At 39.2% G+C, this 12,337-nt stretch overlaps 1 protein-coding gene across 2 annotated transcripts in view; it reads right to left on the reverse strand.

Moving 5' to 3' along the window:
• The window catches only part of CPNE8 (copine 8), a 76,406-nt gene that overhangs the window by 47,326 nt on the left and 16,743 nt on the right, over window positions 1-12,337 (reverse strand). For both annotated transcript variants that reach the window (XR_010080304.1, XM_063396845.1), the window contains exons 3-4: window positions 9,273-9,319; window positions 2,660-2,763 (exon numbers count right to left, since the gene is read on the reverse strand). Coding sequence is in view for 1 of the 2 variants with exons in the window: in XM_063396845.1 (XP_063252915.1) it covers window positions 2,660-2,763; window positions 9,273-9,319 (151 nt within the window). In the remaining variant the exon portion in view is untranslated. The remainder of the gene's footprint in view (window positions 1-2,659; window positions 2,764-9,272; window positions 9,320-12,337) is intronic.

The raw sequence follows: 12,337 nt of genomic DNA on the forward strand, positions 1-12,337 counted from the left end.
AATAAAGTGCAAGCTTTAAAGAGATATTCCTGTTTGAACAATGAAAGATGACAAAAAGCAGACGAAAAGCTAAAAGTTAACCCTAGAAAACAAACGAATTTGTAAATTATTTTCTTAGGTAATTTTTCAGTCATTTGAATAAGCAAATAGGAATAACTGACAACAGACTAAACCGCTTTTAGCAAGAGTTTGACTTGTTCTTTTGAGTTTATCATAATCTTGGTCTTCCTCCAGCCAGCATCATAGTTTCCCTCCCATAATCAAGCCAAGAGTTCAAAAAAATTACTCTCTGAATTTAAGAGAGATTGAAGAAAGTAATGTAAGAAATTCATACAGGATTACTAATATCTATACTTTAATAGTCTTCCATCTTTATCAGATAATCCAAGTAATATTTTTATCAAATAATCGTTCAGATTCAACACCAATAACTAAACTGAGTGTTTTTATCTGTTATGTTACTGCCCGTCTCAGGCTCCCTGCATGTTTCCATCCCCACTGCATGGAATGCTATCCCTTTGGTTGTGCTGCCACAACTGATTGCAGGGATGCATCCTGGACCAGATCACAAGTCAGGATGACAGGAATACCATAATGTAGCTGGATGTGGTGCAGCACACTCAAAGCTTTAGAAACATATTTATAAAGAGACAAAATTCCTATAAATACCATTAACACGAGTTAAAACCTCCAATTAAAAGCAAACTGTTTGGTGAAATTAAACAGAAAAACACAACTTCTAATTTGACCTGAGGGATTGCTACAGAAGTAAAACAAAGAACGACTTCACTGGCAAAATCACTTACTAAGTACCAGCTGTGAGCAGAAAGGGGCCTGAGATACTGGTGGCTGTACATTTTGGGGGGGTCATGCTCATTTACTGAAGCACCAAATATCAGAAATATACTTGCCACTTGATTTTTTTTCCCCTGCAAAATATACGAATCATATAAGGAAATATCTTTGAAAAATAACACTTTGGCAAACAGTAGTCCACAATTTTGCCAAGGAACTGAATATAACTTTCTAAAGTTTCAGAATTGGGATTTAATCCATGAGTGGCTAGATGAGATCCACATTTCTACCTCAGAGTCCTAAGATAATTAATTTTTCATCCATCATTGTTATAGGGCTCTGCATATATGGCTATATGGGCACTTGCAGGCAAAGACAGCAACAGCTACTCAGCTTTGTGTTCAGAATAGACTTGTGTCCAGGTAACCCACAACAGCAGCAGAAAGCAGTCAGGCCTTTCTGGTAAGTACAGAGAATGTGGGATATTTACAGCTTTTCATAAACAGACAGGAGTCCATTTCTCTGACTACATAAAGAATTAAACAGGAGATTGTGTTTTCCCTTCCAGGTCCAAGTCCTTTCCAGACAACACTTAGCCAGAAAAGTCAAACACTGAGTCTTTACAGACTCCCCTTTCTTTCTGTAGACTGAGCTTGGCTTTCTCTTTTTCAGTTCACTTCTATAATTTTTCATTTCTATTGCACTGCCCCCTCCCCGTAGCCTACATGCATCCCATGAGAAGCAGGAGGCAAACAAATACAGATTTCCACACAGCCTCCACTGTGTAGCTATTTCAGCAATGCTTTGTATTTGCAGAAGAATCCTTTATTTCACAAATTGCTTAGTTTTGACTTAAAACTTACTTTAAATAACCCACAATAGTTATACTCCACAGATTGAATGACATTAAACCCAACTTCTAAAACTACAAATAAAGTCTGCATCAGGCTTCCATTGTGAAAGTCGAAGAATTTGTACCTAGCCACCTCAAAGCACCCTGTAATCTTCCTGGCTTTAAGTATTTCCTTTCATTCCTTGAAATAGGTGGTCTAGTACATCTCACAAAGGAAGTGAAAAGAAATAGGAAAAGGGTTCTTCAACTAAAAAGGGACATATAGAGAAAATTTGTGGCCACAATGCATAGTGTGATGCAAAGCTGCAGCAAAAGCTTCATTATCTATGAGGGTTATTCATACTCTCTCCTAGGGCAAGGTTAAGAAACAACTGCTAATAAAAAAAAGAGGATAAAATTTTAAAAAAACCAAGACAATCTGGATTATCAGAACGACTGAAATAATTAGAAAGAACTGAAATGCAAGACATGACATGCAATGATGACATGACTTGGTGACTGGACTCTCAATTCTATTTTCCAAAAAATAAAGTGAAAGTCAAAACAATTCCACCAGTGGAATGAAATAAACACATCTGGAATAATGTAAAAAGCCATCTACTTCTAGGACAACTGGTGTTGTTTTAAAATCTTAAAATTTAGTATAATTAGATGCATAGTAAAGAAAATTTTGGCTCTGTACTACTTGTACAGTATTTTATTTCTGGACAGTATATCTGTACCTGTTTTGCTGGCTATGCTGCAAGAATATTTTAACGTTTTGACATCTCTTCCCTTCTATTTTCTGAAAGTAAAAATTGTAGGCATAATTGTACTTTGACTAGTTAACATCTGCCACTTCCTTAAAACTCAGTCATTATTACGTTACACATTTATTTCTGAGGAAGCAATGCTAAACCAGTCATGTTTATTACATTAATTTATCCTGCGTCACTTCAAGTTAATTTTATGCTGGACAAAACTTTACATGCTTTAGAGGCCACAATATTAGAATCAAAGTTGTTAACTTACAAATCAAATCGCAGATTCTCTCTTTCTTCAAAGAAGTAGTCCATTATAAATTTTCTTACAAAATCTGGATTTAAAGTATTATCAATGACTTCTGTTCTTCCAAACTGTAAAAGAAAAGTGTAAGTTTAAGCTACATGCTCTAAGGAAGCAGACTGCCAACACCAGGAATATGTGAGATATATGACAGCCTGTAAAAACTACTCTTTAACAGATGCCATGAAAGAAAATGACTGTTGATATGAATAGATCAGTTACCTGTGCATGAAGGCAGAGTGGCAGCAGACCTCATATTTCAATAGAGTGGTACATAACCTTGAATTGTATGACCTAAACTTGATAAATATCAGCTCCCAAAGCCAATAAAAAACCACAAAAATTTGAATCAGTTAAAAAAATGCAGTTTTCTGAAAAAGAGTGCACAAAAAAAAACCCCCTAACTAGACACAACAGCAGGCAAAAGCTTGCATATTTTGTTTCAGACAGCTTTAAATATTAGGGATACAGTCCTTCCAATGCAAATGTATCATTTTTGCACTGTCCACCTCCTATTTCACTCAGTTTAGCTCTCTCTTCATCGCTCCTCTCTCGGAGATTTTGGCAAAATGCCTTTTCCTTCTTGATGTTTATAGGAGGTGCCTCAGCCCCTGTCAAGCTGAAAATATTTTAATTTTTTAAAAATTCAAACCTTAGATGGGGAAAGCCCAGAGCAACTTGGCCTGACTTTGGAGATGGCTTTCCATGGAGCAGGAGGATGAACCAGAAACAGCAGATGAATAGGAGGCTAGATAACACTAGCTAGGTTCCTTTCTCTTATATTATTCCATGATTGTCACATTTCATATATCATGGGTTTAAATTTTATAACTCCATTAGAAATAGAATTATGTATGAATCCAAAGGAAAAGTTACTTCAAAGAAGGTTATAAACTGGCAGCTAAGCGTCAGTTTTAATTTTTTAAAATAATAAAACATCATAAATTTTTAAGTACTTTTCATCTCTTCAATTCTGCATTTTTTAAAATAAACAATATTTCATTTTACACTACAACCATGTTACCCTTGGGAAATCTGTCAGACTTGATTTACAATGCATTACAGAAGTGTATCAGTAACCAAAGATACACAGGCAGTGTGCTGATGATGAAATCACACTGAGACCAGAAAAGGCCTAACTAAATGCCCTTTACACTGTCACCTTCATCTCTCACCAATTATACTTAGATTGTTACAAAACTCAAGAGGCTGAATTCAGTGGCACTGCTAACTTTTCCTTAAATTATTTTAAATTACTGTTTTGGGCTTTAGTTGAGGCTTCAGGTTTTTTCTCTGTTTATTTTTTTTTACATGGGCTACTGTCGTGGTTGGGGGGGGAGGTGAATTTTTCCAGGGAGATGTGGGCAGTCCAATCAGTAATCAGCTTTTCTGCTAGCACCTGGATTGGTCACTCGGAGGTTTGGACACGCCTCTGAGGACACAAAGAGTTAAAAGCAGGAGTCTGGGGGGTTCAGCCTCTTTTTCAGATCCCGGTTTCAGCAGAGAGATGTCTCCAGTCTCCTTCCCTTGCCCGGGCCACGAGGCTGGGTGGGGGAGGGGAAACACGTGGTTGGCTCAGGTAAGCTGTCATGGGTTAGCACTGGCCAGATGTTAGTGCACCCATGAATATATGTTTTTTCTCTAACAACTCCTGTGGGATGTGATCAGGAACAGAGCAGAGCAGGCTTAAATCTTGAAAACAAAAAAAACCCACCAAAACTTTATTAATTACATAAGAACAGGGACAGAAATACTCTTAAACACACACAGAGACAGAAATAAAAACTTCTTAGAACATTTCTTCTCCCAGTTTCTACTTCCCCACCCATCACTCTTCACAGACCAACCCTTGGGTTTTAGATCAAACAATCACTACTCAAAAACAAACTAATCTTCAATTCAGCAAGGGAGAGAGGAGTCTCTCTCGCACCACAGACTGTTCCTCAGAAAACACGGGTCCACCCCTTATGTGTTTCCATGTCACCTATAGCACCGCCCGGAGAAGTCTGCTAAGGTGACACTCTCTTTTTCTTATGTCCAGCGCTCTCACCGCTGTCCACAGGCTGAAAACTGCATACAGGGCTCTTTTAAGGATACTTGCATGCCAAGCTCTCCCCTTTTTACCCAGGGGCCAGGGTTCCAGGAGCAGGTCTGCCCTGAGGGCAGAGGGTGCCACTTCACCCTCCCCCTCTTTTCTCTGCTCGCTCTAACTCTTCAAGTGCCAGTCACTGTAGCAAAAGCAAGGGCAGCTGCATCTACCCAAAAAATGCAGTTTATGTTCAAAAGAGACTTAAGTTCAGTCCATGGCTGACATTATGCAAGAGAATTCTAGTTTAGAAGGCTACTCTTTTTATTCTTCTATCGAATTCTTTCTAATCATGCTTTATTATTTCGGTCTCAGGCCGCTTCCTTCTCTCTGAAAACTACCAGTCATGAGAATCAATGTCTAAGAAAAGTTTCTTTTTACTAAGCAAGGGTTAACAGTTTCTTCTCAGCAGGGTGCTGCAGGCGGAGGCACTCCCAGGCTCCGCAAACCCCCACGTGGCTGAGCACCTTCTCCCGGAGTTTGGGGGGGAGGAGGGGGGTGAGCACACACAGAAGGCACTTCTACAGTTTTCTACCCCTCCATCCTGGACGGGGCAGCTCAGGTCCAGTCCTGTCCTTTCTCTTCTTCCCCCCGCCCCGGGGGGCTCTGGCTTACCTGAGCCGACCACGTGTTTCCCCTCCCCCACCCAGCCTCGTGGCCGGGCAGGGGAAGGAGGCCTGACACGTCCCTCTGCTAAAACTAGGATCTGAAAAAGAGGCTGAGCCCCCCAGACTCCTGCTTTTAACTCTTTGTGTCTTCAGAGGCGTGTCCAAACCTCCGAGTGACCAATCTAGGTGCTAGCAGAGAAGCTGATCACTAATTAGACTGCCCACATCTCTCTAAAAAAATTCACCTCCCCCCCAACTACGACATAAGCCGGAGCCCCCGGGGGGGGGGAGAAGAGAAGGGACAGGACTGGAACTGAGCTGCCCCGTCCAGGATGGAGGGGTGGAAAACTGTGGAAGTGCCTTCTGTGTGTGCTCACCCCCCTCCTCCCCCCCAAACTCCGGGAGAAGTTGCCCAGCCACGTGGGGGTTTGCGGAGCCTGGGAGTGCCTCAGCCTGCACCCTGCTGAGAAGAAACTGTTAACCCTTGCTTGGTAGAAAGAAACTTTTCTTAGACATTGATTCTCATGACTGGTAGTTTTCGGAGAGAGGGAAGCGGCCTGGGACCGAGGTGATAAAGCATGATTGGAAGGAATTCGATGGAAGAATGAGAGGAGTAGCCTTCTGAGCTGGAATTCTCTTGCATAATGTCAGCCATGGACTGAACTTAAGTCTCTTTTGAACATAAACTGCATTTTTTGGGTGGATGCAGCTGCCCTTGCTTTTGCTACAGTGACTGGCACTTGAAGAGTTGGAGCGAGCAGAGAAAAGAGGGGGAGGGTGAGGTGGTGCCCTCTGCCCTCAGGGCAGACCTGCTCCTGGAACCCTGGCCCCTGGGTAAAAAGGGGAGAGCTTGGCATGCAAGTATCCTTAAAAGAGCCCTGTATGCAGTTTTCAGCCTGTGGACAGCGGTGAGAGCGCTGGACATAGGAAAAAGAGAGTGTCACCTTAGCAGACTTCTCCGGGCGGTGCTATAGGTGACATGGAAACACATAAGGGGTGGACCCGTGTTTTCTGAGGAACAGTCTGTGGTGCGAGAGAGACTCCTCTCTCCCTTGCTGAATTGAAGATTAGTTTTTTTGAGTGGTGATTGTTTGATTTAAAACCCAAAGGTTGGTCTGTGAAAAGTGATGGGTGGGGAGGTAAAAACTGGGAGAAGAAATGTTCTAAGAAGTTTTTATTTCTGTCTCTGTGTGTGTTTAAGAGTATTTCTGTCCCTGTTCTTATGTAATTAATAAAGTTTTGGTGGGTTTTTTTTGTTTTCAAGATTTAAGCCTGCTCTGCTCTGTTCCTGATCACATCCCACAGGAGTTGTTAGAGAAAAAACATATATTCATGGGTGCACTAACATCTGGCCAGTGCTAACCCATGACAGCTACCCAAATGATTCCTTTACATATGTTTGGACTCAATGATTTTAAGGGCCTTTTTCAACCTAAATGGTTCCATAAGTAATCGTAAACTACTGTAACTAATTACTTATCTGATGAATTACTAATAGAATTTACCTTACTTGTGACATTAAAATGCTTTTCTCTAAAAATCACTGGTCTACACTTTTCCGCTAAATTAAGCACCTTTTGAAATCTGTTTTCCCAATTACCTATAGCCCTTTTAAGCAGAAGAGCTTACTGCTATAATCCAGTCACTTATGACTAATAACATAGCTACTGATTAATTAGTTCTCCACGTGGCCTACTTTCTCCATTAACAATTGAGTAAAGCTAAAATTTCAACATGGCCCAGAAGCAAAAACCTTCAGAAACACTATTTGGGAGAGTAACAGAATCAATGTGACTATTTAAAGGTACTAATCTTCTACCTACCTTATTTTTTTTTCTGCTCGTATAAATATAATACACCAGAACATACAAAACATAGTCCTGATTAAGCCTCTCCACAATGCCAACCTCTAAATGTTGACTGTTGTAACAGATATGAGGAATGGATTCTACTCACTGAACTCTACATCTGACACAGTCAAAAGTTTAGGCTTTTGGTCATCTCTTGGAGGCATTTATATAGAATGATTCATCTGCTCTAATGCAGACATCTAAATTAGGCCTGGTGAACTGCCCTCAGGATATTATTTTTTTCCACTAACTGTAAACAGAAAATTAAGTTGCAAATATTTATACCTGAACCTCCTGATAGACAAGACTGAAATAATTATGATTTAATATAATAAACTTAGATTTTCTAGCAACTGCAGTATCGAAAATCTGTTTTAATTTCTGTAGTTCCCAAATTTCCTCTTTAATTACATGTACTTCTAGGTAAGACTATATTATAACCCTACCGTCAGGGGAATTATAATATTAAAAATGCTAACTGTTTTAACATACACAAGTATGAAAATTACACCAAGTTACATATGAACCTTAGACACTACTAAAAGCGAAAATTTTGACAAAATCATCTCAACCCTGGACTAGAAGAAGACCTAAATGCTTGAGCGATGATCTAAGCTTGACAACCACATGGTACCAAGCCACCTAGGCTTGTATGACTTAAGCATCTGCTGTTTTCACAGTGTGCTATCCAGACATTTAGAACCCTGTGTATGTCCACTCCAACTCCTAATTAAACTATGACTAGGGAATTCCCATTATGACTTAGGAATTCCCTAAACTGACATTTCTTCATACAAATCATCACAGGAATGTGATCCCGTAGGTATACTGGGCGGATGTCTAGTACCCACTTAAGAACAACACAGAGCAGCAGTTTAGCTAAAAACTACAAATTAAATAGGTACACTGTTTCATGTATTGCAGTTATATGAACTTTTCCCCAGGCATGAGACAAATCCAGTTCTCTCTTCTTGACAAGACAGAAACTCACATTCACCATGTTTCAGCAAAGCAGAAAATACAATTCTCTGGCCAACTGGCAAGGACAGCAAATATAAGAGAAGAGGTCTGTTTTCTGTGTCCCTGGTCACCTCCCACTGGAAACTTTACACAGTATAATGACATAAAATATTAGTTCTGCAAACAACATCAGATCTCTCTTTTACAGGGAAAAATAGTAAGATATTACATTCTACTCTTGGCTCTATTCCACGGCCACACAGCGATGCACCGGTAGTGAAGAACACCTGTAGTGAAGAAATTCCACCAATCCTCTCTGAAGGCAGGTAAATTGTGTATTTTATCAGTAGAAAGATGACTGTCCTTCTCCCAAGGCTATCAGTTCTTTCAACAAGTAACATTAGAAGAGAAAAATCAGATGACTAAATACTGGGACAGAGTTCCAGGCTGTAAATGTTGATCTGCTGCAGATATCCAATTCTGAGGTACTTGATTTTATTTCTTAAGACATATCTCTCCAGAGTGTTTACACTCACAGATAAGAAGATAAAATCCAACCTATGCATAATATCTTCCCTCCTTGTTACCTGCAATAGTGTACACTCCATTCAGCAGCATCAAACTTCTGAAACACTACATAACAAAGGTAAATTTTTACCAAAACTACAGGCTAGTTTTGCTGACACTGACCATCAACACAACTCAGTCCTGTTTGAATTTCTTCCTCTTCTGAGAGCCAAAAAACTCATCCAAATTGACAGCTAAGTCTGGTCTAATTTAACTGAGGGAGACTGTGAAATGGGAACTCATGTATTTTCTCTATTTTGTTTTCTTTTTCAATGGAAATGTGTGATACATTTGAGAAATTGAGATCAAAAAGGAGACATAAATTGAAATGTGTGCCAGATATGGAAATTGAAATCAGTGTGACTATATTTTAAGTATTTGCCAGTACATAGGACCCCCATAAGCTTAGCATGGCATTCAAGAGGTTATGACATGCCCTATTGTGCTAGAACACATGACCAGCCTTAAATATACCCTAAAGTTTATACATTGATGAATATGCATCTTACCTCTCTCCACTCTTTGTTTCCAATTGCTTGTGTGTACAAAACACAGACTGTGAAAAGAAAAAAAAGTTTTGTTATTTTCAAACTTATCTTTAAATTAAGTGAACTAATTTTGTAATGTCTTGTGCTGTGGAAATTAGTAACTAGGACAATCAAATAGTTATGCTTTCCCTCAACTGTCAGCAAGCCTAACCAGATCTCACAGAAATCATGATTATGGAGACTTATGTGGTGCACTTGTTGCAGAAATCAGCTAATAAATGGAGTGCTTCTAAAATGGGAGGCAGCACTTACACCTGACCTACAGCAAAGCACTTCAAAACCTTTAAAGGCAAAATCAGATAAAAGCAGGTCTTCTTTAAATGTAGTTGGTCAGACTATTTTAGATAATCTAATGCACAATTACTCTAAAATATACTTCCTTCAAGGGAGAAGAAAATTAAAGTAAAAAAACAAATGAGGACCCTACTGAAAAGAAACAAGGGAAATCAGAAAAAGGAAAATTAAAGAGACTTCTCAGGTTTTCTTAATTTTACTTCAAATTATTTATATATATTTAAGCATCTCACATATGCACACTTTATTTTTTAGCCTAAAGCTTGATAAAAAACCAGAATAAATTAGATTTGTTGACCTGACCTAATTTTGAAAGACCAAGCAGAACCATCCCACAGGTATCACTCAGATCTCCATTTCAAGTACAGCACTCACTACACATTAAGCTGCAGCTTTTATCACAAGGACTGGTGACAGGGGTGCAGTGATTATAATCAGGTCTTTTAAACACTATTTTAAGTACAGATCATTTGCACTAAAGGAGTACTATAAACCTTTTTTTCTACAGTCTTGAACTAGTTGCAGGTTCTACAATTTTAATTATAATAAAGCAATTTTAATCTGAAGCTCCTCTTTAAACCCTTTCTAAATGACAGAAGTACAGATATTTCAACATTTTTTTCTTCAACAAATTCTTCTCCTGTACCAATCACTATTTTCCAAAAGAAGGTAAAAATAATATTATTTTAAGTTGCAGCCTTGAACAACAAAGGTAGAGGTTTGATTTTGTTTTCAGTGAAGCCAGAATCATCAACAGACGAAAGCAGAAATGAAGTCAACCCTCTAACTACATTTTCTTCTTACTTGAAGTGCATTTGCTCCACACACACAAAAAAATCCCCTTAGGCAGTAGCAAATAAGAGGAGAAACAGAAAAAAGCAATTTCAATATTTTAGCTCACCTAGAAGCTAAAAGTTAACACTTTTATAAGTAAGATGGCTTGTAGATGAAAAAAAGCTTTTACAAAAAAAAAATTCAAAATATTTTTAGGAGATATCTGTCTTTCTCCATTTACTCTAAATAAACCCTTGGCAATCATGTGCCTACCTTTGGTTACTGTTTATAGTAGAGTGAATCCAAACCAAAAGGCTATTTTCAAAACACACTCTGGAGTAGGCTGCTGGAGTGTACAACATGAAGAATGAAGTAAAATGGGAAAATGTGAGAAAAACAGAATGAAATAGAAACTATGAAAACATCTAAAGAAAGTTCTGTAGGTTACTCAACTTCTGACAACCCATCCAGAATTGCAGAATCATAGAATATCCTGAGCTGGAAGGGACCCGGCTGGACAGGATCCATCAGGATCATCAAAGTCCAACTCCTGGCCTGGCACAGGACACCCCAGGAGTCACCCCACGTGCCTGAGAGCAATGTCCAAACACTTCTAGAACTCTGTCAGGTTGGTGCTGTGACCACTGCCCTGTTCCAGTGCCTGACCACCCTCTGCAGAAAACCCTTTTTTCCAATACCCAATCTAAACCTGCCCCGACACAACTTCACATCATTCCTTCGGGTCCTGTTTTTGGTCACCACAGAGAAGAGATCAGTGGAAGCTGTAGACTGCAATAAGGTCTCCCCCTCTAGGCTGCAGATGTGGCCAATATTTTAAATATAATAAAAATATAGACTAATAAGCAATCACCTCCTACAACATTTTATTCTAAGTAAAAGGTGTAAGTCTGGCAGGGATACACACACATGTGCATCTCAAACTGACATTTCAAAAAGTCAGCCCTAATGGAAGCCATAAAAAATACATATATTCCAGTCTTTCTGATAAACACTTTGTAAATTTAGAACTATTTTTCAATTCTTCTATCTTTCCTCTAAAATGCAGCTCATAAATTTTAGGAAACCAACCATGATACTGGTCTCCATCAAGATTCACTATCTCAAACGGCTCTTGGAGAGAGTTTTATAAAGATCCTGATACACTAATTGCAATAATCACTCAAAAACTTCATCAAATTCATATCCAGCTGGAGAAATGCAGATAAATATGGTGAAGTTGATCTAAAGCACTTGTAATGCTCAAACCAGAGATTAAAGGCTCCATAAAGGAACCCATTTTTTTTTAGCAGAAAACAGTTAACAGCATTGTCATGAGGGAGAAGAAGGAATAAAGGGGGATAAATAATATTTCAAAAGCCATCATATCATGCATGTTCCTATTTTCCCATATAGACTGGACCTCTCTTACCTGCTCTGGCCCTTTCCCTTTCACTGCAAATACGCTTATCCTTTAGTCTGGCAACTACTGTTACATCAGCATTGCCCATCTTGGTTTTCCCAAACAAACAACACGTCTATTCCATTTTAAGGAAGATGTACCAACAATGAAATTGACCTTTTCCCCACGCTACCTGAATCTTTTCACGGTACCAGTTCTAGCAGGGCTCCCCAGTACTCTTCACTAACCAGCTTTTATACCTTTCAGGCAGAGGTGCCCTAAGGTCCCTTTGTCCCAACTGCAAAGAGATTCTTCTTATTGTTACTATTCTCCATGGGGAGAGTCCCCAGGGAAGAGCTTTTATGTCTTCAGTTTTTCATCCTGGACTCTTTTGATGATCAATACTCAGGAGCTACAGGGTTCCACAGGAGGACATTTCATCTGACTGTGCTGCTGTCAGACAGCCCTGCAGGGCTCAGCTTGAGTTGTCAGAGCAGGGGAAGAAAACAATTCTGCCCGTCATTAAACAGAAGAAACATGCCAAAATCATTAACCTGTA

The sequence above is a fragment of the Prinia subflava genome, chromosome 4 (assembly GCF_021018805.1).
Source record: "Prinia subflava isolate CZ2003 ecotype Zambia chromosome 4, Cam_Psub_1.2, whole genome shotgun sequence".
In the NCBI taxonomy this organism is placed as follows: Eukaryota; Metazoa; Chordata; class Aves; order Passeriformes; family Cisticolidae; genus Prinia; species Prinia subflava.